Source organism: Hakea prostrata, chromosome 5, assembly GCF_041222555.1.
Source record: "Hakea prostrata isolate BN-2017 chromosome 5, UWA_Hpros_2, whole genome shotgun sequence".
NCBI lineage: Eukaryota > Viridiplantae > Streptophyta > Magnoliopsida > Proteales > Proteaceae > Hakea > Hakea prostrata.
This window is the reverse complement of record NC_142604.1, coordinates 15,624,003-15,651,272: the sequence shown is the minus strand read 5'-3', so window position 1 is coordinate 15,651,272 and position 27,270 is coordinate 15,624,003. Positions and strand designations below refer to the sequence as shown.

The window sequence follows — 27,270 nt, the reverse complement described above, 5'->3', positions numbered from 1 at the left end:
CCTAACTTCAACTAAGGATCCATGGGCATGTCGCTAGGTTTAGAAGCAAGCATGTTAGTCTCAGTCAAAAGATCTAACACATACTTCCTTTGTGACAAACTTACTCCATGTTTACTGCGGATCACTTCAATCCCCAAGAAATATTGTAGATCACCTAAGTCTTTGGTTTGGAAAGATTTCTGTAAGTGTGCCTTAACATTATGAATTGCATCAACATCACTGCTTGAAAGAACAATATCATCAACATAAACTGCCACAATGACAACACAATTACCCTGCCATCTAACAAAGATAGAGTGATCAGAATAACACTGTAAAAATCCAAAAGACTTCACAGTTTTCCTAAATTTCTCAAACCAAGCCTATGGAGACTGTTTGAGTAAATAAATAAGCGTTTGTATAGCAGTTAAAACACAAACATTGTCCTCCCCGAGAAACATTCCTTGCTACTCTACTTTAACTTAATTATAAATCAACATATAAAAATGCATTTTTTATGTCAAGCTGAAAAGAGGCCAATCATAATTCACAACTAAAAAGATCAAAACACAAACAAAATTAAGTCTCGCCATAGGAGAAAAAGTCTCAAAATAATCCACACCATATGTTTGTGTATAGCCTTTAGCCACCAAGCAAGCCTTAAGCCTTTCAACCGTACCATCAGAATGGCACTTAATAGTATACACCCACCGACAGCGGACCACATCTTTCCCAGGAGGTTAGTCTACTAAAGACCATGTATGACAAGACTGTAAAGCATCCATTTCCACATCCATGGCGGCTTTCCAGCCAAGAATTTTAGGAGCCTTGATATGATAGGTTGGAATATGAATGGCAGACATAAACAAGGCAAGACAACGAAAGCTATGAGGGAGGTGAGAGATAGACACAAAATTGGGAACAGGATAAAGAGCGTAAAGTACAAGTACAAGTACCTTTCCTCAAAGCAATGGTAAGTCATCTGAAGGCAGAGTGGGATCTCCACTAGAAGAATCCGCCGGTGGAGAGGATGAAGAAGGAACATCCATAGGCCAGCTTCAGGCTCCACTAAAGGAGAGCTGCTAATATTGCTAGGAGGAACTCTATTATCCACAATATGTTCCGCCAACTTATATCTCCGTTGATAAATCTGTAGAGGAACACTGCTAGTGGAAGGAACTAAAAAGGGAATAGGAGGAGTATCATGCAAAACACAATTTTCAACAGACATAGATTGACTAGGATAATAAGGAGTGTCTTCAAAAAAGTCACATCCGCATTTATAAATTGTTTGTGAAGAATCAGATCATATCAGCAACAACCTTTTTGAGCACGTGAGTACCCAAGAAAAATGCACTTAACAGAACGGGGGTAAAGTTTATCCAAAGGATGTGGTATGTGAACAAAACACACAACCAAAAATTTTGGGTGGAACTAAAAACGGTTCTCTATTGGGAAAAATAATTGAAAAAGGAGATTTTTCAAAAAGCAAAGTCATAGGCATTCGGTTAATTAAATGACCAACAGTCAAAACCGCATCACATCCGTAACTTTTGAGAACATTCAACTGAATCAAAATAGCGCGTGCAACCTCCAAAAGGTGACGATTTTTGCGTTTAGCCACTCCATTTTGTTGGGGAGTGAATGACAACTAGTTTGATGAATCATTTGAAGAGAATCACAAAGGTTAGATATATCATGTTGCGCATATTCTTAAGCATTATCAAACTGAAAAATTTTAATAGGAAGAAAAAATTGAGTCCAAATTTCATGAATAACACTTTTAAATGTAGTTAAGAACTCTATCTGATCCTTTAAAAGATACAACCATGTAAGACAGGAGAAATCATCCACAAAAGTGACAAAATATCGAAAATCATGCCTATTACTAATTCTACAAGGACCCCAAATATCAGAATGAACAAGAGAAAACAAGGACTCACTACAAGGGATAGAGCGTGGAGGATAGGTGGCACGATGATCCTTCCCTAACTCATACGCTTCACAATTTAATCTAGACACTGATTTAAACAAAGAAAATAAAATTTTAAATCTACGTAAAGACAAATGGCCTAAACAACAATGCCACTGGAGAGCATCTACACCATCATCAGAGAAAGCCGCAATAAGGGCAGTATAGTCTAGATAGTAGAGTTTGTTCCTTTCACAACTTCCACCAATCATTTTCCTTGTGTGAAGGTCCTGGAAAATGCAATAAGTGGGAGTAAAAGTCATAGAGCAGTTTAGTGCTTTAGTTAACTAACTAACAGATAATAAAATAAAAGGAAAGTTAGCAACATGAAGTACGGATGACAAAGTAAGAGAAGGTGTATGAGAAACATTCCAGAGCCTAGAATAGGTGTGAAAGTCCCATTAGCTATGCAACAGAATTTTTAGTCGTAGGTTTAAAAAAAGAACTAGAAAGTGATGGCTTACCAGCCATGTGGGAAGAGGCCCCTGAATTGATGATCCAAGGGGTGGGAGTAGAAGTGAGAAGTGTTGTGTTACCTGCATGAGAAAGTGTCGCAGCAGGAGTACCAATGGATGTGAAAGCGCCGGCCTTAATATTTTGCAATCGGCAAAGGATTTGGCTTACATCATCTCTTAGAGTTTTAGACAAGTCCCTTGAAGAAGATTCAAAACCACTATTGTTGTTTGCTACTATATCAGTACCACCATTAGAAACGACATAATTGGCAAGGTGTTTGGCCCACTCTGGCTTTCCATGTTTGGCCTAACAAGCTTCCACTAAGTGCCATGTTTTACTGCAATGAGTACAAAGTCGAGATGTCTTATTAGACAGTTGAACACCACGACCTCCAAAAGACTTGCTAACTCCCTCTGAACCATGATTAAGTCCCCTTCCACGAGAGGTAGTGAAGGCTCAATTTTCTTCTTTAGAACTTTTTTCTAGAGAACTCCCTTCAGGCAAGGCAATACGTTGAAGTCTAGAATATGCTTCACTAAGGGTAGGACATGCTCACTAGCAAGAAGATGTCCTTTGACAGATTTCAATTCAAGGTTCAATCCTGCAAGAAACATAAATACAAAAAATTCATTCCGTCGGGCCTTAAGCTTCTCTATATATGTGGTGAGAGGTTGAAAGACATTCAACTCCTCCATCATGCCTTTAAAGGAGTTGTAATAATCCTACAGAGACTTATCAGCTTGTTAAAATTGAAATAGCTTTTCATAAATACTAAAAATCCGAGTTATATTTTTAGCTTGGGAATAGGTCTCTTGCACGTCATCCCATATTCCCTTTGCAGTCTTATGGAACATAACATTCGCTATAGTATTAGGTTCCATACTATTCCACATCCAAATTTTGATGATTGCATCATCTTGGATCCAACTAAAATAGGATTTGTCAATCTCAGCAGGAGGTTCATCCTCAATAAACTTAAGCTTACCTTTTGCAAGTATGTACACCCGAACCGCTTGTGACCACAACAAGTAATTAGAACTACCTTTGAGCTTGCTTAATGGATGTAATTTGAACGTTTACATGATCTCCTTGAGATCCTTTAGATTCATCCGTACTCATGGTTGAATCACTTGTAAGTAAAGACATTAAAATTGAGGTAGATATCCTCAAATTAGTTTTCTAAAACTTGAAGTAGAATGAGCACAAAAAAAAACTCTGCAACCTTAGAACCGAATAGGGGGGGAAGTTTGCAAAGTGTAGCAAAAAGAGGTAGCGAAGGTAGGTAGAAAATAGTATTCCAAATTTTGGAACTTGTAAGAGTAAGGTAATAGGTAAAGAAGATCAGTTCACATGAATACCTAATCTAACAATGCATAATATATAGCATTAGGTGGCTGCACACCAAAGAAAACAGAAAAACAAAAGAGAACTTCAGAAGAGAATATTGATAACAAGTAACAACATTGTTTTGATTCAAAAAAGCTCTGACGCCATGTTAGAAAACAAGCTTTAAATAATCAAAACAACAGCTGAACTTGAAGAAGAAGAAGAAGAGAAGAAGAGAGATGAAGAACCAGCAGAAGAGGCCTGTGATTCTAGCTAAAGAGTCTAGAATCACACAGAGAATCTAATAGAAGTGCTTTTAGCTCCTAAAATAGGAAGTGCTGAAAATAGAAACTATGCTTTCTACAAACTCCCAAAACTTATGTAGCAAGACTCCTACATTAGAAATAGAAAGTAGAGTAGCATCACTAGCATAATACTGTTCACGTGAACAGTAACACAATTTTTATTGTTCACGTGAACAGTAACACAACTTTTATTATTCACGTGAACAGTAAAATAGCCCAAACTTGCGTATACTTTAACACCATATATTAGCCAAATGAGACCAAAATTTTCACCAGACCCTATGTGTGGTCCAAGCAAAGGAAGTTGAAGTGCATAGATAGTCCAAAAAACAATTCTTTTTTTTTTTTTTTTTTTTCCAAAAGTACCACACTTTCAGCCTGGACTGCAATCTTTTCTTGGACCTAGGTTGGAGTATGATAATCAGATCAACTTTCAATTCCTAATTTTGACAGTTTATGTATGCACTGATGGTTTTGGATGAAAACAATAAGAATAATCGGGTCCTTCTCTTATAATCGTGCAGTCTAGACTTATATCCTATAGTATATTCCTATAGTTTGAAGTCTGCCTATATAATAAACAGACGTCAATCATATTAGAGTTGGTCTGGGAGTTGCTCCCATAAATGATAAGCTTCTAGAAAGTCTTTTAAGGTGGCACGGCCACGTTCAACGAGGACCTATAAATGCCCTTGTACGAAGAAGTGATATAAACCAGATTGAAGGAACTAGAAGAGCTAAAGGCAGAACTAAGGTAACCTTAAGAGAAGTGGTGAGAAGGGATATGCATAGCTTAGGCCTTGTATCTAACATGGCCTCAAACATAACTAATTGGAAGGCAAGAATCCATGTAGCTGAGCCCCATTTAGTTGGGACAAGGCTTATTGTTGTTGTTATTGCCGTTGTTGTATATAGTAGTTGGTTACTTGGAATTCAATAGTTAGCCTTCCAAATGTGACTTCTCCATTTAGAAACAAACCACAACCTCACCCACACCTCCAACCCCCCCCCCCCCCCGGGCAGAAGGAAAAAAGAAAAATGTAAAATAGACATAAAAAGATGCAGATAATAGCCTAATGCCCAGAAAAACTATATGCCAACCAATTACTGTAGGAAATGAACTCATGGTACAAAACTTGCCTTTTGCTTGACAATGCTAAGCTTACTACTGCCATAACGAGGTGACAGCACACAAATCACCGATGAATGCTTGAAAAATTCTCGAGTTTCTTCATCATGAGGTTGCATTACTCCTGTCTGCAGTCAAAAGTAAATTCATAAAAAGTAGGAATATACCTTCAGCAAACATCCAGAAGCTACCTCTAAGGCTCCACAAGACTATCAAGTTACCATTAACTGCAGTTCTGTAACCGAGCAGAAAGCAAACTGAAATTGAATGAATTGCATGTAAAGAACAATACTAGAGAGAAAACAATGATTTTTGAAAAGAGCAAATTGCTCCAGCACCCCAAAATAAAGGCCTTTAAATACTGATATCCTATTTTATCTTTGAAATTCAACGACACCCCAAAGTTGGAATTTCATTGGGCACATTAGTCTAATATGTCAGTGAATGCCATTAAACTGTTGTTATTTTTCTAAATCCCAAAACTATCTTTGAATCACAATACAAATTTCAGTCAAAACCACCGAAATTTCAAATTCAGTTTTTGAAAAAAATGACGACAAAACTTGGGTGGAGTCAAATAAGTATCAGGTTTCAATCCAAACGGTCGAAATTTCCACCAAAACAGTCCAAACCTATCAAACCTGCAAGATTTTGCAGGTTTCAACAACTTCCGCCCCCCCCCCCCCCAAACCATTTTTTGGCTTGATTTTGTGATGTCAACCTCTACTTTACACTAATTTAATAACTAATTTGTCAAAACTTAGAGAAAATGCTGGAAATTTGTCAAAACTTGGGGAAAAAATTAACACGGGGATATCTACATTAAGGTGGATGCTTCACCTATAGATACACAGTGTCTCAATTCATGGATAACTTCATGAGAAAAAGTCATGGCCAACTTTCATCCAGTACTCGGAGTACTATTACAAAAAGGGGATAGATCCACGTTCCAGGCAAACACTCAACATGGAACTAAAGTTTGGGATATTGTAGTTTCTTTTTGGATGAATAATGGGACATTATAATTGCTAGTTGGTCATTGTATTAACTTGTTGTTATGTAATCATTCTATCGAACAATTCATGTATGCCAATGATTTTATATCTATATGCAATACAGTTTGTATTTCTCGAAACTAGCAATTCGTTAGTATATTTGAATGATAACAATGGTTTTTTTTTTTTTTTTGGACAACTAGTAGTTTCATTGTGTTTATTATGGTTTAAATAGGTAGAAGCCAAGAAATTAGATGACATAGAAGCCCATATAAGCCCAAAACCTAGTGTTGAAACCTTGCTCGAAAAGTATCAAGTCTCGACCAAAATTTCAGTTTCTGGCCCGGTCGAAACCGGTCTGAAAATTGAAACTGCGGTCCTTGCTTTGAATTAAATGAGATTACTTAAATGCCTTATGAAAAACAGAGGAAAAGAAAGAGGTTGGGGTGGGGCAAAATCATGAAGAGTTGTTGGGGAATAAGTCTAATGGAGAAGCGTAGCTGAGGTTTTTTTCACCCCATAATATATAAGGATATAATGATCTTTAAAACTGTACCGCTAACTATTCTAAAACTGAAGCTAAGTGCTTTTCAAGATAAAGTGGGGGTCAGTCTTTAAAGGCCTCCGTTTTGGGGGTGCCGGAGCAATTTGATTTATTGAAAAATTCATGTCTACTCTTTTTCTTTTCTAGTACATAAATACCCACTCTACTGTTTCCAGAGCTTGACCAGAAAGATCTTCATACAGTTTTCATTGGCTTTGAGAGAGCATATAATATAGGATCTAGAGAAGTGAATAGGTGGGCGAAGCAGGTCCAACATATTCTCTCAACTATCAACATAGGAGGACTCCACAATAGCCCGATGTATCCCTTTTGAACCAACTTTGGTTCTCCCAATCTTCACAGTTTGGAGAGTCATTGGTTCCATAGAGAAACTATAAATCCTATTGTGGATAGTAGACTATTAGTTTTGGGATTTACTTCTTGTTATTGTTATCAATTCATTGTAAGGTAGGAATTTCTAAAAATAAATCCCCAATGTATTAAGGTCCATAAAGAATCCTAGCCTAGGAACGGTTTCTCCTTAGCAAAAAAGGGAATTCATATTTATTTTTGTTTCTTTTCATGTTTGGATAAGGAATATTTCTAAATAATCTATAGTTATGCCAAGGCCAACCTGAATAGAATGGTTGTTAGCAAAATACTACATTTTTAGTTGAATATAAGAATTGTCTTTGTGCCTCTGTTGAACACTGGCAAAATTTCCAGGTGCTTATGAACACACAGTGCAAGTAGTGTTGTCATCCAGGTTTAAAGTATTAGAATTGCATGTTGTATGACACACATTATACACATAGTTTAGGCCCTGTATCAAGTATGCCTTCAAATATAGGTGGTTGGAGAGTGTTAGAGAATAAAGACTAGGGATAAGATATATTATTGATGTAATTTTCATACCTTCTGTCTATATAAAGGTATGATCTCATTAATTTGAAGATGGGTTTTTGATTTCATACTTTCTAATTTCACATATGGTATCAGCTAGGTGCGGTCCATATGATCCTTTCTTTTTGTCTTCAAGTGTTTCTTGGTTTCCGTGCTGAACCTTATCTCTTTCTTGCAACTATCTTTTTCTTAAAACCACTTTTCTTCAATCGAATTTTTCTTGAAACACTTCTCTGTTTAAGCTTCTGCTACCTTTTGTGTAAAGCTTTAAACCGTATGTGTAAAGATTTTGAACCTTTTGTGTAAAGCTTCTGCAATACCTTTTGTGTAAAGCTTCTGCACGTTCCGTTTAAAGGTTCTTAAAGCTTCTTGAAACCGTTCTTTAAAGTTGCTTTCGGTGGAATTTTAAGCTTTCGTTCTGCGTTAATGGCGTCGCCGTCTTCAACCTCTGCTATTCCTCTTGCTGAACTGAACTCCTCTTTATCGTTTTCAAATGTTCATCACTATTTGTCGGTGAAGCTTTCCTCTACAAATTATCTGGTTTGGAGGAGTCAATTTATGCCTTTGCTTCGGTCCTCTGGTCGGCTTGCTTTGATCGATGGTTCGCCTCCGCGTCCTTCACCATTTCTTGATTTGGATTCAAGTACTCCCGAACCAAATCCTGCGTTCTTCATCTGGCAGAAGCAGGATCAGCTTCTTATGAGTTGGATCCTTTCCTCTCTCACTGAGTCCATTCATTTAGAGGTGGTTGGCCTAGATACCTCTGCAGACGTCTGGAATTCGCTCTCTGCTACTTATGCCTCTCCGTCTCAAGCTCGAATCATGCAACTCCGGATGCAACTCCATGCTATTCGAAAAGGATCAGAGTCAATGCAAGAATATCTTCTGCGAGTGAAACGTATTAGTGATGCTCTCGCTCTTGCCTCTTCTCCAATCTCAGATGCAGATTTGGTGTTGTTTGTTTTTGGTGGATTGGGATCTAAGTATCAAGCCTTTATCACTTCTGTAACAACAAGGGATACTCCGATTCGTTTTGCAGACCTTCGTGGATTGCTATTATGTGAGGAAATTCATCCACAGTCTGTGTTTCAAGATCTTACTAACATCTCTGCACAACTGGCATCTTCTTCTTTTTCTTCACAATTTGCAACCACTGGAGGTCCTTCATCCTCTGTTTGACCTTCTCGGGGTCGTTCTACATATGGTTACCGTGGTGGTTCACGGAGTTATGGTGGTCGCTCAGGTGGCCGTGGTGGTTGTAACAGACATTCGATCCTCTTTTGTAATATTTGCAATCGCCAGGGACATTCTCCTCAATTCTGTTATCAGAGGAATACTGCATTCTCTGAACATCCTCAGGCTCAGTTTGCTGGAACAACTTTTGGAACTACTCGTACTTGGATTCCCGATTTTGGTGCTTCACATCACATTACCTCTAATCTTGCTGCCATTAGTTCTCCAGCAGAGTATCTTGGTCCAGAAACTGTAACAATTGGTGATGGATCAGGTTTGTCGATCTCCCACACTGGTCATTCCACTATTCATCTTGCTGGTTCACAGTTTCAGATGCACAATATTCTTCATGTTCCACATGCCTCTTCAAATCTGTTATCAATTAGTAAGTTCACTCATGATAACAATGTTTTGTTTGAATTTCATGATCGCTATTTTTATGTCAAAGATCGATCCTCGGGCTGGGTCCTGCTCACCGGAGTTCTTGAAGATGGTGTCTATAAAATGCCGCTGATGTCTACTGAATTTCCCTCTGTTACTGCCTACTCTGCTGTTAGAGTTACACCTGAAGTTTGGCATTCTCGTTTTGGGCACATAAATTTTGGTACTGTTAGTAGTGTTTTGTTTACATTTGGATTACCTTCTGTATATTCTAAATCACGGACTGTATGTGGACATTGTATGAGAGCTAAGGCTCATAAACTTCCTTTTGATGCTTGCACAACACACACCTCTGCACCCCTGCAACTTGTTTTCTCTGATGTTTGGGGTCCAGCTTTTGAGCCTTCTACTGAGGGTCATAGATATTATGTCTCGTTCGTTGATGATTTTACGTGTTTCACTTGCCTTTATACTCTTGCTCAAAGATCAGATATTGTTAAGGTTCTTCAGCTTTTTAAAACTATGGCTGAGAATCAGTTTTCTGTGTAGATTAAGTGTCTGCAAACTGATGAAGGTGGTGAATTTCGTGGTGGTTTTTCCAAATTTCTTCAGGACCATGGCATTCTCCATCGCTTAACATGCCCCAAAACTTCTGAACAGAATGGCCGTGTTGAACAACGTCACCGTCAAATTGTTGAGATGGGCCTTGCTATGCTTTCCCAGGCACATATGCCTCTGAAATATTGGGCTAATGCTTTTTCTGCTGCTGTGTTTGTTATGAATCGATTGCCTACTGCTACTCTTAAGTTTGACAGTCCATATTATCGATTGTTTGGACGGATTCCAGATTATCAGTTTTTGAGAATTTTTGGATGTCGTTGCTATCCTTTGTTACGTCTGTTTAATCGTCACAAGCTTGATTATCGATTGGCTCCATGTGTTTTTACGGGCTACAGTCCTCGGCACCATGGTTATAAATGTCTTGATTTGCTCACTGGCAAAACTGTTGTGTCTCGGCATGTTGTGTTTGATGAGTTGGTCTTCCCATTTCAGGATTCTATTCCTCCATTACATTCTAAAGCTCCTTCAGAAAATGTTGGGCCCATTTTAATTCCTGTAGATATGTCCTCCATTGGGCTTTTAGATCATGTTGGATCATTAGAAAATCATTCTGTTAGCCCCCCCTGCTCCTTCTTTAAACCCCAATGGGCCTATTTCTTGTTTACCTGAGCCCACTCCGATGTCTACATTCACTATTTTGCCTCAGCCCATGGTTGTACCTAGTGCATCTTTATCTCCTACAACCACTAGTCATGCTCCATTAGATGTTTCGGATGATCCTCATTTGCCCTCAAATTCTATTGTACCCGACTCCACTTGTTCTCGTCTCCATCCGATGGTCACTCGTTCTCTTGATGGAACTCGGGTGCCCAAGCTACCTAAAAGCTATTTTGCCACTAGATATCCATTACCTTTGGCATTACAAGCTCTTGGACCTATTGATCTTAAGCCTTCTTGCTTCAGTCAAGCTAGCAAAGATGTTGTTTGGCGCCAAGCTATGGATGTCGAATTTAATGCTCTTTTATCTAATAACACTTGGGAACTTACTATGCCTCCTCCTGATCGGCATATTATTGGTTGTAAGTGGTTGTTCCGTATCAAACGCAAATCTGATGGGAGTATTGAGCGTTATAAGGCCCGTCTTGTGGCCAAAGGATATACTCAAGAATATGGGCTTGATTATGAAGAAACCTTTAGTCCGGTGGTTAAGTCTACCACGATTCGTATCATTCTATCCTTGGCTGTTTCTTCACGATGGGTTGTTTGTCAACTTGATGTCAATAATGCTTCTCTTCATGGATCTCTTACTGAGGAAGTTTATATGAGCCAACCTTCGGGCTATGTTGATCCTCAATATCCTTCTTATGTGTGTAAGCTTAAGCGATCCCTCTATGGTTTAAAGCAAGCACCCCGGGCTTGGTTTCAGCGCCTCAACTCATACTTATTTGCATTGGGTTTTATGGGCTCTAAGACAGATACGTCCTTGTTCATTTTACCCCACTCTGAGGCTCCTATTTACATTTTGGTCTATATTGATGACATTTTAATCACTGGTCCTTCTCCTATGGCCATTGATCGCCTTATCTCTACGTTGGCTCAAGAATTTGCTCTTAAAGATCTCGGCATTGCTCGCTTTTTCCTTGGGATAGAATTAATCCCTCTTTCATCAGGTCTTTTGCTCTCCCAACAGCGGTATATTCAATCTTTATTGGACCGGGCCGGTATGCTAGATGCAAAGCCCATTTCCTCTCCTATGGCTCCCTCTCTTCACCTCTCTAAGGATGGTGGTGCCCCTCTATCAGATCCATCTACTTATTGTAGTTTGGTAGGTGCTTTACAATATATCACTCTTACAAGACCGGGTCTCTCCTATTCTGTGAACAAGTTGTGTCAATTTTTGGCTAGTCCCACTGAGGATCATTGGATTGCTCTTAAGCGGCTTCTACGTTACTTGAAGGGTACAATTCTTTTTGGTCTACACTTGACACCATCCTCTTCTAGTTCTCTTGAGGCATTTTTTGATGCCAACTGGGCTGGCTGTCCTGATGACCGCAAATCCCAAGGTGGTTTCCTTATCTTTTTGGGATCCAATTTGGTTTCTTGGCAATCAAAGAAGCAATCTACCGTTGCTCGTTCCAGTAACGAGAGTGAATATCGGGCCCTTGCTGCTGCTGCTACTGAGCTTACTTGGATTCAATCCTTATTGAAGGAGTTGGGGGTTTCTTCTTTCTCTTCCCCCACCCTTTGGTGTGATAACATTGGGGCTACATATCTCACTTCTAATCCAGTTTTTCATGCTCACACGAAACACATCGAGATTGATTTTCATTTTGTTCGTGACAAGGTGGCCAAGAAGGAGCTTTGTGTTCGTTTTCTTTCCACCCTTGATCAGCTAGACGATCTCCTTACCAAGAGTCTCTCTATTGCTCGTTTCCGTCTCTTGCGGTCCAAACTCAAGCTCCTGGAAGGACCGTTGACTTTGCGGGAGGGTGTCAGAGAATAAAGACTAGGGATAAGATATATTATTGATGTAATTTTCATACCTTATGTCTATATAAAGGTATGATCTCATTAATGAGAAGATGGGTTTTTGATTTCATACTTTCTGATTTCACATAGAGAGCAAGGAGTTTAGTCCAAATAAGGCTGAGATTGTTGTTTAGGGCAAAGATGTTTGAAATTTAGGCTAAAAAAAAAAACGATTATGTCTACGTACCCGGCTCGTCTTTTCCGTGTGTATATATCCAGCTATTGAAGTGGACCAAACATAGTAAAGGGGTGGGGTGTCCACAAGTTAGTTGACCCCCCATCCTCTAGTTGTTGCTCCTACAACAAGGCCCAACCATTTTCACTGTATTTCTGTACTGTATGACAACAACAACAACAACAACAACAACAACAACAATAAGCCTTTGTCCCAACTAAATGGGGTTGGCTAAAGGATTCTTGCCTTCCAATCAATTCTGTTCGAGGCCATGCTAGATACTAGGCCTAAGCTCTGCATATCCTTTCTCACCACTTCACTTAAGGTTATCTTAGGTCTACCCCTAGCTCTTCTAGTTCCTTCAATCTGGATTATATCACTTCTCCGTACAGGGGCATTTATAGGTCTCTGTTGAATGTGGCCGTGCCACCTCAAACGACTTTCTCGAAGCTTACCACTTATGGGAGCAACTCCCAAACCAACTCTAATATGATCATTCCTTATTTTATCCATCCTAGTTTTGCCACTCATCCATCTTAGTATCCTCATTTCTACCACACTGAGTTTATCTATATGATTCTTTTTAACAGCCCAACATTCTGCACCGTACATCATAGCTAGTTGAACAACGGTCCTATAAAATTTTCCTTTAACCTTTAATGGAATACGCTGATCACCAAAGACCCCAAACGCACCTCTCCACTTCATCCGCCCTATTTAAATTCTTTGGGAAACATCATCCTCTAAATCACCTCTTTTACTTATGATTGAACCTAGGTACCTAAAACATTCACTCTAAGGAATCTCCTTATCATCAAGTATCACCACCCCATCGTCTATCCGATCATGACTATAAGTTACAAACTAGATATTTTGTCTTCGTTCTACAAAGTTTAAAGCCTTTTGATTCCAAAGTTATTCTCCATGATTCTAATTTGGTATTAATCCTCACTCGAGTCTCATCAATCAACACAATATCATCAACAAAAAGCATACACAAAGGGACCTCATCTTGAATGTCTTTGGTTAATTCATCCATTACAAGTGCAAAGAGATATGGGCTTAAAGTTGATCCTTGATGTAGCCCAACTGTAATTGGGAATTCATTACTTTGTCCCCTCACTGTTCTTACACTTGTCACCGAACCATCATACATATCCTTAACTATATCTACATATTTACTTGCAACACTTCTTTTCTGTAGTACTTGCCAAATTAACGCTCTAAGGACTCTATCATGATTTTTTTCTAGGTCAATAAATACCATATGAAGGTCTTTCCTACATTCTATATACCTTATCATAAGTCTCCTAATTAGGTAAATAGCCTCCATTGTAGATCTTCCCGGCATAAACCCAAACTGGTTCTCCATAATTGTAGTTAAGTGTCTCAAACGGGTTTCAATTATTCTCTCCCAAAATTTCATAGTATGGCTCATTAATTTAATGCCCCTATAGTTATTACAGCTTTGAATATCTCCTTTATTTTTGTAAATTGGAACCACGATGCTTCTCCTCCATTCATCTGGCATTTTCCATGTGCTCATAATCTTAATAAACAACTTAGTCAACCAAACTAGTCCATGGGTTCCTAAGCTCTTCCATACTTCTATTGGGATTTCATCAGGACCATGTGTCTTGCTGAGTTTCATCCTCCTTAGTGCTTCTTTTACTTTGGACAACGAAATTCTACGTATATAAGTTTGAAAATTGGTGCCTTGGTGAAAGGTGTGGTCTTCCGAATCATAAGTGCTTGAAGTATGCTCATTTAGTAGACTAGAGAAATAGATTTCCCATCTTTTCTTAATGTCCTCATCACATACTAATACTTTACCATCTCCATTTTTAATACATCTAACATGGTCAAGATCTCTAATCTTCCTATCACTTATCTTAGCTATCTATAAATAGATTTTTCCCCTTCCTTCGTGCCCAACTTAAAGTATAACTCATCATACTTCTTTTCCCTTGCTTTTCCCGCAATTTTCTTAGCTTCATTTTTATCCAACCTATACCTTTGAAAATCCTCAACATCCTTAGTTCTTTGCCATGTCTTAAAACTAGCTTTCTTATTCCTAATGGCAGCTTGAACCTCACTATCCCACCACCAAGTCTCTCTATAAGAATGGAGTTTTCATTTTGATTCACTTAGGACATCTTTAGCCACCTTCTTGATACACATAGCCATCTCATTCCACATTGCATTAGTATCCCCTTAAAATCCCACTTTCCTTGTTTGACTACTTCATTTCTGTACTGTATGAGTAATAAAAAAAAATCACTGGTATGCACTAATTAATTATCTTGATTTTCTAGGAAACATAGAACTACACAATGATGAATTCAAATCAACAGCATAAAGCATTCTTCTCAAATTCATGCACATGAAAATACTTCAGGTCATAGGAGAGTGCTTTTCCTAAAAAAACGGTGGTAATTCTTCAATGGAAGAGTGGACGATGGATTGGAAACTGAATTGGTTGAAGATTGGCAAGTTATATATCCTACAGTGACAAATAAAATTATAATAAGGGACAAATAAGATGAAAAAATCAACGTAAGAACCACTACTGTGTCAAAAGGAAAGATCTTTCTAACATAAGATCTCAGCAAATGCTGAAATGCAAGTCAACGGGACAAAATCATGGGGTCTAGGCTTAGGTATCCAAACAAAGGCATAAAGAAGAGAACTGAAGGATGCTGTAGGAGAACAAAATCAAAATTAACAGTACAAGCATCATTTTCAAATTTCTTACCGTTTTGATGAAGGAATTACTGAGGGAAGTGATATCATTCCAGACGAGCATTAAAACCCGTACTCCTTCTTGGGACTTATACTTGAGCAAGTCACCAAGAGTCAGTTTCCCAGCATTCGGTAATTGTCTGCCGGGAGTTGGTTCTCTAACGAGCTTCACCTGGTGATAAATAGACCAACCAACAATATATATTAAGTGATGGGCTTCCAATATGGCATGGCAGATGTCTTCCCAGCATTTTTCGTGTTCGAAGACCGTTCCATTGTCCAATTTAATATACGGAAGGTCCCCGGCTCGAACATGAGCGTCTTGGTAGAGTGTCACTGAACACCCTCTCCTTACAGGAAAATAAGTATTTCGAACACCCAAATGCTCGGGATCTGCAGCAATGCTGTGCTGGTACAGAGGATTACTCTCGACTGGAGTAAATTTCATCTTAAGATACAGAGCCGTGTCACGTTTTGGAGGCGTTCCACTGGGCCCGTTAATCGGAAACCAGTCATCGATGGATTCTCCAGAAAGGATTCTACGAGCATTGATCAGAACATTTCCGATAAGCTGAGCACCGAACATATCGTTATCCTTAACCAGGAACTCAACTTCAGAGACCGGATGAGCGAGAGGGATGTTAAACTCTTGGTTCCAAACAGGATTTTCATCATTACGCTTGACTGTGGTGTGAGCAACCTTTGCCCCACCTACAACCACAACAACATAAGGATCACTAGTGATGATTTTGCGGTGAGATTTGTGGTGATTGCGGTTGCCATTTGTAGGTTGATTCCGGCAGGTATCAAAAAAGCTAACGAAACGACGGAGATGGTAAATGAATAAATCCATATTAGGCAAGTTACGAGCTTTTACAATTTCCAATTTTAAGTTGCCATGGAGGAAAATCAAGTCCGAAGAACAAGTTTCCATTGAAGCAGAGTTAGCAACAGTATCATCCATCTGAAAAAGAAGGCACAGGAAAGTTGCCCTCAGAGAAGAATGCTATGAATATCTAGTACGAAAAAATGAAGAGCTTAGAGGAAGGGATGAAGGAAAGATTTCGCGGAGTTTCGATGCTCCGTTTGAATGTTATTCTGTAGGATTGTACAACAGTAGCAGAGAAACCACCGATTAAAATCTGAAACTCAGAATAAGCAATGGCATTACAATCTTCTTCTTCTTTATCTACACTGGTTCCATGTTGGTAGTTATTCAGTGTGAGAACGAACTTGAAAGGTATAAGAATCAGAAACAGGACAGTTGCAAATTGCAACATGCAAGCAAAGAGAAACTTCCTCATTTCTTCTTTGACAATCAAAATCACGAGGATTCCTTCCTTAAACCCTTGGTAATGCTTTACTTGAAAAAGAAAAAGGTGAGAGAGAGAGAGAGAAGAAGAAGAAGAAGAAGAAGAAAGAGGAAGGACTGGAGACGGAGAAGGCCGCAACTTTTCCACGAGACAAACAGACCATAACGGTTATAAGAAGAAAAAAATATGGAAAAAGAAAAAGAAATTACTGATAACCATGTCCTTCGTTCTAGTGTTTTTTTTTTTTTATTCAAAGTTCAAAAATTTTCAATCATAATTGGAAGATAACACACATTAACACCATACAGGCGATCAAAAAAAACAACCTTAAAAGGTTGGCTCATACATAAGCATGAGATGAGTTGAAAGTCTCTTAGGGCCTAATACATGTAAGCCATAAGCTGTCCTAGACATCTTAAATGCAGGCAAAAAAAAAAAATTAGACATGTTTGTTTTATGAGAAAATTCTAAGATATAAATACATTTTTACTACCTTGAATTCTAGTGGCATTGCTCCACTTTGGAGTCCTACCCGGTAGACATGGTTAGGCTGGGAACTTGGCATACTTTACTTGATGGGTGGTGATTCTCTTCTTAGTTTGAAAAGAAAAGATGCTATGGACCACCTAGTGTTATCCTTCATATTCAATTGAGGATAGCGTATAACGTTATACTCAATCCTCTACAATATATGTTAAGGAATGTACAGAGCTCCCCAAGGTCAAGGGGACCATGGCCCCAATTCCTGTTAAACTTTCTTTATAAAAGCCAATTTTAGGTTTTTTATTTTTTGTTTCTCAGTCATTTGACCCTTTACAATGTAATTATACCACCCCCTATCCTTTTCTCTTATTGAAATTTTTTCTAAAAGTAGAGAAAATGGATAAAAAGGTTATTGTGGCCTCCAATGTTGAATTCTGGCCCCGCCTTGCATTTAGGTAAGGCCCGCTTTCGAAACCTGACAAGGTAGGACCCTTCCCTTCTAAATCTATAGATTGGTTACCACTTTTTTGCCAAAACAAAAAAGTAAGATTATATTAAATGAAAGAGTTTAGGTCAAAAAACCTATACAAACCAAGGGATATGATACATACCATCGTTTACAATAAGGGCTTAGTTATGTAACAACAAATTCAAGGAGGGTAAATTAGCTAGCTTATCCTATCAATGAGTTTTGCAGCAAGTTCAGTCCAGGGAATAAAGATGAAGAAGCCCTAAAGCATTTACAATTCAGGCCATCAGTCCAAAATAAATTAAATAACTACACTAGGCCACTTATTAGGCAATCATAAGAAACAAAATAAGAAAGAGCTAATGCAACATAAGAGATGTGCATTGCTAACAGCAACATCAGACTTCCTGCTTCTTTGTCTCTTTTGAAAAGGAACATGAACAGCTTGATCCGATTTCCACCACACTAAGTAGACAGCAGTCACAGCACATGAGGGCACGCTTTAATATATAGCCCTGTTTTCTACCCAAAAAAAAAAAAACAAAAAAAAAACAAAGTGAACAGCACAGGAACAGTTCGATCAATAGGTTCTTCAATAACAAAGTGGTCAATTCTCATAATTGTTCGAACGAAATGAGCAATTAATCATCTAATTCAGCTCCCTTTTGTATGTAATATGTGAAGAGTGAGATGTTATTGTCTGGCAAATCATGATCTCTTGCAGCCAAACCATCCTGTTAACAGGTGCTCAGTGCCAGTTTCTGCATGGTTATAGGAACTTGGAACATGAAGCCTCTATTGTCAAGTGTAAAGCAACAAGTCATAAGCAGGTTAGTGAAGTATGGCTCAGAGGCATGGGAATGTTTAATTGCTGCCCAATAGCGAGATGGAAGCCAGACAGATGTTGTTCTATAGTAGATATATCCATTGCAAACTAGGCTTCCGAGTAGTTGCTGGTGGCAATTTTGTTGCTTGAAATAGGAGGAGTTACCCTTATCATTGTACTCTGTATGCAGGCAATCAACTGCACAAAAGGTGACGTCTGTGATAATCTTATCCACCACTTTTCCTTCTTTTTGATGATTAATAATAGATCTATCACAGAAAATGAAGCAAGCCACTGTTCATTAGCAACACTTACCAGTGAAAATCCAATGCACATAATACTGAAGCCTGGGAAGTAAAACGGTGCATTTTCAGAAAGAAACAATGCTGGAAGAGCAAAAGGTTTGCTTGTCAGTATAAATACCAAAATAGGTTTATGGGAAGTAAAACGATGCATTTCAGAAAGAAACAATGCTGGAAGAGCAAAAGGTTTGCTTGTCAGTATAAATACCAAAATCGGTTTATTGCTCCACCAATTTCCTGTTACCTGTCAAAGGAGTGAAAGCCAATGGAGATATAATGTTGGCAAATGAACATATGCCTGAAAGACACCCTTGCGCTTTCCCCTGAAATAAATGTTGTTCAGCCATAAAAACCAAGCAAATCAACTGTAGTGCAACAAACTGGAGGTAAAAGTACCAAAACCAAATACTCATTAGACTTGCTCAGTCCACAACCAAATAACCCAGGAAGTCAACTTTTTAAGCCTAAAATGTCCCAAAACTAGGTTGACAAATGCTACATCAATGGTTTTTGCAATACTAATACCCAATACATGCAAAGCAAAATATTACATATTCAAGAGTTTCTTGAAGATTTGACTTTTCCATTAGACTTTTCGACATACAAATTCATTATGAAGAAATTGCTAGCAATCAATGACTACAAATAAAAAGGAGTTCACCAAACTCTCCAAACCCCATTGCAACAGTAACAACCACAATAATGATAATGGTATCACTACATAGTAATAGTAAAAGGATAATTTTCTCTGTGAAGGAACACAGTCTCTGTGTGTAACCCCATAGTCTGTCTCTCTCCTTCCCATGTGAAATGAACCATATGGTGAGCAGAGAAAGACTCGGGGATGCTGGCAGATGCGGTGCTGCCCACCTCCAACCCCAGCTCACCCCCCCCCACAAATAGAACATCCCCCCCTCCCTTTCTCTTAAACTAATAATATGATGGAGCTTAAGCATTCAGTATTAATTTATTTCTCAAGGGGCAAGGATCTAGGACCAGTATCAGATTAATCAGTTAGAATGGCTTCGTAAGCATATCTTAAAAATTGAAGTCAAATGGATCTAATTTAAACAAATTTCAACAAATCCAAAAGGAAATTTTGTTGGAATTGGTGAAAAGCCTTTTGACATCAGTAGCACCTCTGATTCTTGAATAGAAGCAATTGCAAAAGGTATATTGCTTCCACCTTTGAACTGATTATGGGTCACCAAAGAATGTACAAACCCAATGATTCACAATAATAATAAAGAATCCATGAACAAGGAAACAATATTTTTAGTGGTCTATAGAATTGATCCAAAACGAGAAATCAAAATAGGTTTGAAAGGCGACAAAGAAAGGGGTTTGGGGACAGCCAAATAAATAGAACTCCAATGGGTTCCTTTCAGCTGTTCTAATTATTGAACCTGAGTTATGGGTACAAACAATTTCTTTTGTTTCAGTTTTGGGGAAGAGAGAATCTTATTTATTTTTTGAAAAGAAAAGGGATTCAAATCATAGTTGAATTGATTTCATTTTTCCAGGATATGTTTGACAGTAAAGTAAAAAAACCAAACCATTCTTTCTCGAACCATATGAGGAGAAAACCACTATACAGTTCTAGGAGGCCACTGTTCATCTATATCTACACGAACAACAATAACAACAATAATAATGATAGTAACCCCATGTAATACCTGCTCAGAGGGACCAACTTGTTTTGAAGCAATACTCCTCATCTGCATAAATGATAAATTCCACGTCACAAAATAAAACTCTCACCTGAGAGACCAAAAGGTATGGCATGGTACAAAGTGGGGAACTCACACATGGAGGTGCGAGAACAACCAAAATGGAGAACATAGAGGCGACATATGGAACCTGCAAGTATGTAAAATCCAAAACCATAATATGATGTACATTTGAATCTTGTGAAGAAGGAAGAAGCCAAATGATTTAGTTCCAAGGAGGTTACCCAAGAAGACCATGCTACAGCATAAAGAAACATCTGCATTATTCCAAGGAATAGCTCAATGACCCCAAAGTAACAAGCAGAAATGCAGATAGGCTCAGATGATAAACCTGAAGATAAAACAGGCAACAGAATGTAACTAGGTACTCACATGTGTGCAACCAGCGAAGAGCCCAATAATAAGCAACTTCACCTCTCCCAAAAATGGAGCTAATAGCGGCATAAGAACAAGCTGCAGAATGAAACCATGAATGAACTCGACAAAACATACTTTTGACTGCAATACGTTACTAAAACGAAAATGAAGAGGGAAAATGGAGGACCTACAATGAGAAACTCGTGGAAACCTACCTGTGAGATGGCCCCTGCAATCCCTGCTATCAGTAATAAATCCGCAAATTGGTCTTTGCTAAAGTGAAAACGGGCCTTTAAAAAATACTGCATAGTGGGAAAATGTCATTAGCAAGAAGATTATGGGTGTGCACGACTATGCAGCACAATTCTTGAATACTAAGACACCACACAAACCAAGTCAGATTAGTTGAACAGTTGATATATAATTAGGTGATATGTAATTCTGGGTGTTGATTTTTCTGACCTACAGTAGGTTAGTTTTGCTTTCTCTTTAAGTTTCCCTAGAGTGTTTTCTGCTACCCTAACCCACATTCTACTCTTCCTAATTTACGGCCTTGCCTGTAATAACATTCTTGAATTAACAACTTCAACGACCAAAAATTTGATTTCCTAATAATGTCAAGGTTTAACTCCAGGCTCTTGAATGAAGTTCAGGAAATTACCAATAATGAAGAATGAAGAGCACCCTCCGAAAAATTGTTGAAGAATGCAATAACTGCTACTTGTGAAAATGCTGGGCTGTAAAAGTAGACATTTTTATCAAACATATTTAAACAAATAAGATGGTCAGAGCAGTAAGAAAAAAATTTGATTCTACCGGACTATAAATCAGTGGATTAGAATTCCAGAAGATTATCTTAGGAAAGAAAAAGTGTGTATGAAGCATATGATGGCTGCCAGTGGAATCCCAGAAAAAAAGAGAATCCAATTACATAAACAGAGAGAAGCCCAAAAACCACTAAATGATCAGATAATCTCAAGAATCAAAACTTAACAGGCTTCAATTTAGAGGAAATCTAATTAATGGGATTTGAAATTTGAACAACAAAGTGAGTATACTCGAGTTACCTAATCCTCAACAGGAAAAAAATCTCGTTCATAGGCGGGATTCTTCTAAAGAGCTGAACCTTAGTGGAGGACTCCCCTTCAAAATGAACAACATTTTTGGTCTTCTTGGAGAGTGTAAGAAGTGAAGTCGCATCAATACCGCAGTTCTTCGACTCCTTTAGGAAAAATTTCATGTACAATGCAGCAAGCACAGCCACAGTTGCAGAGACCTGAAAGAGATTTGACGCTTCAGTGAAGATTGAAGAAAGATCAAACACCGAGGGCTAAGCAGAAGATCACATACATGAGAGAAGTGAGTGAGAGAGCGAGACCTGGAATGTCAAGGCAGTTGTGAGGAAACGAGCCGTTAGAGTTCCGCAGACGAATGCGGCAGACACTATACCCGACAGAATCCCGAAAGCCGACGCTCTTTGACCTTCCGGAATGTTGTCCGCCTGCCACCACATAAAAGCCAACAATTACCCAAATGCCATTACATAAAATAATTAATCCCCGGATCTGTACCGGATCGTTCAAGGCTGAAACTTTGGAACTGGTCCAAAGCAAAGATAACCGATCTGGATCGGACAGATTTATGCTTGCTTTTCAACAGTTGTCTCTTGGGTAGAGGAACCTAACTTGATTAACACATATGACTTACCACATAAGCAAGCGAGAGGCATTGAACGCTGCCTTCGCAAAGCATGGAGGTGAGAATCCTGAGCACGTAGTAAGCGTAGAAGAAGTATTTCGTCCTGCTATAAGCCAATATCACTGTAAAAACCGTACGTTAAAATTATCATAATGAAAAAGAGAAACCAAAGTAATCCATAAGTCGCTTATTTCTATTTGTGTAAATCAGGATTGAAAGTACCCAATGGAATGATGGTGAGACTCATTGGAAGTATGAGCAGAGTTTTCCTGCCATATTCATCAGATAGGTTCCCTACAATGGGCATCATCACAAGAGTTCCCAATCCAATGATCTGCATAAACAATTCAAAACAGTACTTTAGTACCTGGGAGGGTTTTAGTTGCAAACCCAAACTTAGCTCAACTCTTTTTTTATTTATTACTATTTATTATTTTTATTAAATTTGATTGCTCTATATTAACAAGTGGAAATTCTTACACATACTACAAGAAATATGAAATATGGGAACTCTTCACTAAGAGGTGTCAGACCATTATTGATTGAGCAATACTTCAATGGTTAACTTTTCCTATAAGTTATCCGAACTGAAAGAAGGTAAAACATCATAGTTTTACTTCCAAGATAATTTAGAGACATTATCATCTAGTATCAAATATCATATCATACTGGCCAATAAATTTTAGTGCAATCGTATATATATGTGCGATGTAAAAGAAGAGAAAGAGAGAGAGATTGTAGAACCATTGAGTGATTTCTTTTGCTACTAACATATTCCAAATCAACATAATCCTTAGGTCTGAAAACATACTTTATAAACCTTTCTAGCGAAAATTTCAAAATAATTGGTGAAAAGTACAAACACCATAAAACTCTGTCAAATTGATAGTCACCCTTTTTTTTTTCTTTTTTTCCCATTAGGCTAGTTAGAGCAAATGATGAACATGAAAAGTAGGAACTCATGGAAGAAGAGGAAGAAAAAAGATAAAATTTAAAATTCTGTTTTACCAAGGGCAACATTGTGAAGTCAAATAAGTTAAGGGCAATATAAGAATTATGAAACTATCAACCCATGACTTAACATAATTTGCTAATGGAATATATGACTGTGAAAATTTAAGAGATATATTAGGGGGCTTGTTGTCAATTTGACATTGTTTTGGGGTGTTTATGTTTTTTAACGGTTATCTTAGAGCATCTTTAAAACTTTTCTATTAAAATATATAAATTTTTTGTTTTATTTACATATCCTGTGTTTGGATTTAATCCAACAACCTTCCATGTTTTCATAGAAAAGTGATTTTTTTTTCGGACAAAGCCAACAACATCTACCTCCCAATGAATAAAAACAAACTTACAACTAAGAATACACTAGATATCCTCCAACTTTAGGACACGTACACTAGGAGGGAATCAAATCCAAAAATTAATAATTTGAATATGAAGTATGTCAGTTTAATACTAGAAGGGGCAATTGATAAGATCCTTCTACCAAAAAAAAGAAGAATTGATAAGATCCTACTTTCCAAGGAAATTGTGGAAACTAGGAAAACCAATTTTGATGGAATTATGACTAGGATACGTACACTAGGAGGGAATCAAATCCAAAAATTCATAATTTGAATACGAAGTATGTCAATTTAATACTAGAAGAAGCAATTGATAAGATCCTTCTACCAAAAAACAAAAGAAGAATTGATAAGATCCTACTTTCCAAGGAAACTGTGGAAACTAGGAAAACCAATTTTGATGGAATTTTGATTAGGATACATACACTAGGAGGGAATTAAATTTAAAAATTCATCATTTGAATACGAAGTATGTCAGTTTCATACTAGAAAGGGCAAGTGATAAGATCCTTCTACCAAAAAAAAAGAAGAAATGATAAAATCCTACTTTCCAAGGAAATTGTGGAAAGAAAACCAATTTTGATGGAATTCTGACTGTTGAGCCAAAAGGAATCTTTATTGAATGTGACTTAGATACTAATGGCCTAACTTGGCCATCTTGATATTAATTTATTTAGAAAAAGTTTCCTTTCTCTGGTAAGATATTTAGAACAAGTAAATGCATGATAATAAGTGCTAAGTTGGATTTTACTAACTATGTACTTGTATCATTTATTTATCTAAAAATTAGTAATACCTGTAATCTAGGCCTCGGGTTGGGGGGGGGGGGAGGGGGGAGGAACATGTCGAATGAAGAGATTTGAATTCAAGATATTCTTGGTCTTACAGGATCTGTATAGAAGCTACTATTAGCCTATCATGGTACAATAGTCATTGCATAACATCTTTTATTGAGGAAAAAAAAGACTAACGTGCCATTAGGTATTAGTGTGGGTCGTTCTATAGTGTCATCTATGGAAAGGCCTCCATATTCCTGTAGCTTATAGCGGGGTTGGTGCATATCACTAAATTGTGGGTCCATAGACTCAGATTGGGAGGGGAGAGAGGGGAGAAGTGTACAGACAGAGGCTCGAAGACAAGACCTTATAAGTCTTAAGACCTTTACATAAGAAATTGTCACCAGAAGCACAACCACAATCCTAGTAGGTATTATAAAGTTCCTTGATTGTCCAAACTTTAAGCATTATTATGGACCACTTTGAGACTTCATCTGAACGAGTTTTGGGGGAGAGAAAAAAAGTAAAAAGGTATGCCAACAGTGTCCATCTTCTATAACCTACCCCATCTCTTACCAAAGAAAAGAAAAATGGAAAACCTGTAAACACTCCACCTCTTATATATGATAGGAAAATGGAAAGATGTAGCAAGAGAGAAGGAAAGGAATTAAAAACAAATAATAAATAAACCAAATCTAGCTATCAGAGAAGAAAGAATTGAAAGAGGTTGGAGAGAGATACCGCTTGTTGAAATCCACTGAGGTAGATAGCAATGGAGCATTCATCCAACCCAGGACAAAGAGCAGACATTGTAACGTCAGTGATCGCCGGAATCACCATGAACATGGCCGTTTGATACAGAAACACTGTCACAAAGAGCTGGCTCAGCCTGGCAAACACCATCTCCACTTCTTTCTTCTTCTTCTTCTCTTCTTCTTCTTCTTCTTCTTCTTCTTCTTCTTCTTCTTCTTCTTCTTCTTCTCAGACAGAGATGACAACCAGAAAACCAACGAAAAGCTAAAAATTAAAGCAAGTGGGAAATGAAGAAATGGAAGAAGCTGAGAGCCCAGTTGAAGTTTCCCAACCGCCTTAATAATCTTAAGCAAAGATTTGAGAGACTTGAAGGACCTTGTGTAACTGTGTTCTAAATATATATAAGTGTATGTCTGACACTAATCACACTATGGAGTCTGTTCTCTCATTATCATCTATAACTTCACAAACTGCTTGTTTGCTTTTGCGTTCAAGTTAGCCGTTAGAAGAAGAAAGAGAGCAAAGAGAGCAAAGAGAGTAAAGAAGACAAGGGTTGGATGAGATTCGTCGGTCTCTTTCACTTTATTTTGGTTTAGAACCGACCAATCAAAGAGAAGCAACGTAAGACAACTATATGCTACTATATGGAATGATGCGTAGCTTCCAAGTGAAGTGAAATAGTGACTTCAGGGACTTCAAATTACCAAACTCTCCCCAGCATTCTCTTCTAATTACCTTTTCTATTTTATTTTTTCTGAAGTTGGGTGGGCCAGCTTATGTCATGTGTATCTCAACCACGGTTCCTCGTGTGTCGGCAATATATCGCCGACACGGGGCGAAAAATCGACATGTCGTTGGGGGGCGACACGACACCCCCCGACGACACCGAATTTACATTTTCTCGGCGATATATCGCCAACGACGGTCGAAAAGAAGAATAAAGATCGAGAACCTGGATATTGTGGCGCATAGCTTCGACGACGATGGGAATTAAGGGTGGAGATTGATAATCAAGCAACAAACTGTTCAATCTTCATAGATCCGGCACTCGTCCGTCTCCGGATTTTCCTGGCAGAAGTATTCCAGAGGATCATGCTTCTCCATCTTCTTCCGGAGATCAGCTTTGGCCTGAGACACCTCTTCCACTTCATCCCACGCAACCTTGCACTCATCCGACTCTTCGTTTCCTTCGCACAACACTTCCACTTCCATCACTTTCTTCTCTATCATCTCCGTCAGCTTCTTCTCTCTCATCCATGTCCCTCTGTACTTTGCTACCGCCATCGCTTTCACCGACCGTGGTTTCGGTTTCCTACATCAAGAACGACGGTAAACGAGTAAAAATAAGAAACCTTATCGCAAGTCGCAACTACAGAAAGAGGAAGGTTTCGGATCTCCAGTTGCCGGCGAGAAAAAAACTCTCGGAGTTATGGAAAGACCATCTCAGACAAGAAGCAACGATCGATCAAAGTGGATTTCAATCAAAACAGGGGTTCGATGAAACCAAAAGTCGCCCGAGTCGCCATGTCGCCAGGGTCCGACAAGGCGACAAGGGCCGACATGTCAAACCTTGATATCAACTACATTTTTAGAATAGCTTTTATATATAATTTAGAGCAAATTGTAATGGCACCTCAAAACGGAGGCCTTAAAGCATTGACCTCCCACTTTATGTTTAAAAAGTACAGAGACCTCAAAATTAGATTTTCATGCGATAAATTTTTTAAAATTTCACTAAAAACCTTTCAAACACTGTTTATTGGGATATAATCAATGATAAACAATAATTTTACTATTTTTAGTGATAAATTTGACAAATATAGTCAATAAAAATTCAATTTTGGGGTCTCTATGCTTTTTAAACATAAAATGGGGTGTTAGTGCTTTAAGACCTCTATTTTGGGGTGTCAGTGCAATTTGCACTATAATTTAATATAAAATAAGATTTCACCCTCTCTCTCAAAGAGATTCAAACTTTTGACCT

General features: G+C 38.2%; 2 protein-coding genes across 2 annotated transcripts in view; both read right to left on the bottom strand.

Moving 5' to 3' along the window:
* Window positions 1-16,665, bottom strand: part of LOC149015407 (phospholipase D delta-like) — a 60,675-nt gene extending 44,010 nt beyond the window's left edge. Inside the window, exons 1-2 of the mRNA XM_089157014.1 lie at window positions 15,244-16,665; window positions 5,179-5,295 (exon numbers count right to left, since the gene is read on the bottom strand). Of these exons, the coding sequence (XP_089013140.1) occupies window positions 5,179-5,295; window positions 15,244-16,194 (1,068 nt within the window). The 5' untranslated portion in view covers window positions 16,195-16,665. The remainder of the gene's footprint in view (window positions 1-5,178; window positions 5,296-15,243) is intronic.
* A 1,676-nt stretch (window positions 16,666-18,341) lies between these two features.
* Window positions 18,342-25,769, bottom strand: LOC149015406 (uncharacterized). Its single transcript, XM_089156302.1, has 14 exons — window positions 25,275-25,769; window positions 22,631-22,742; window positions 22,418-22,530; window positions 22,089-22,211; window positions 21,778-21,986; window positions 21,372-21,447; window positions 20,926-21,012; window positions 20,726-20,806; window positions 20,578-20,610; window positions 20,430-20,483; window positions 20,300-20,341; window positions 18,868-18,946; window positions 18,637-18,707; window positions 18,342-18,519 (listed from the first exon to the last, which is right to left on the bottom strand). The coding sequence occupies exons 1-14, from the start codon at window positions 25,434-25,436 to the stop codon at window positions 18,430-18,432; spliced, it is 1,332 nt and encodes a 443-aa protein (XP_089012428.1). The 5' UTR covers window positions 25,437-25,769; the 3' UTR covers window positions 18,342-18,429.
* Between the last annotated feature and the right edge of the window lie 1,501 nt (window positions 25,770-27,270).

Coding starts and splice junctions, on each gene's coding strand:
- LOC149015406 (XM_089156302.1), bottom strand. CDS start 25,436: ATGGTGTTTGCCAGGCTGAGCCAGCTCTTTGTGACAGTGTTTCTGTAT. Junction 22,212..22,417: donor GCCTCTCGCTTGCTTATGTG/GTAAGTCATATG, acceptor ATGTGGTGGCAG/GCGGACAACATTCCGGAAGG. Junction 20,807..20,925: donor TTGCAGGGGCCATCTCACAG/GTAGGTTTCCAC, acceptor TTCATTCTGCAG/CTTGTTCTTATGCCGCTATT.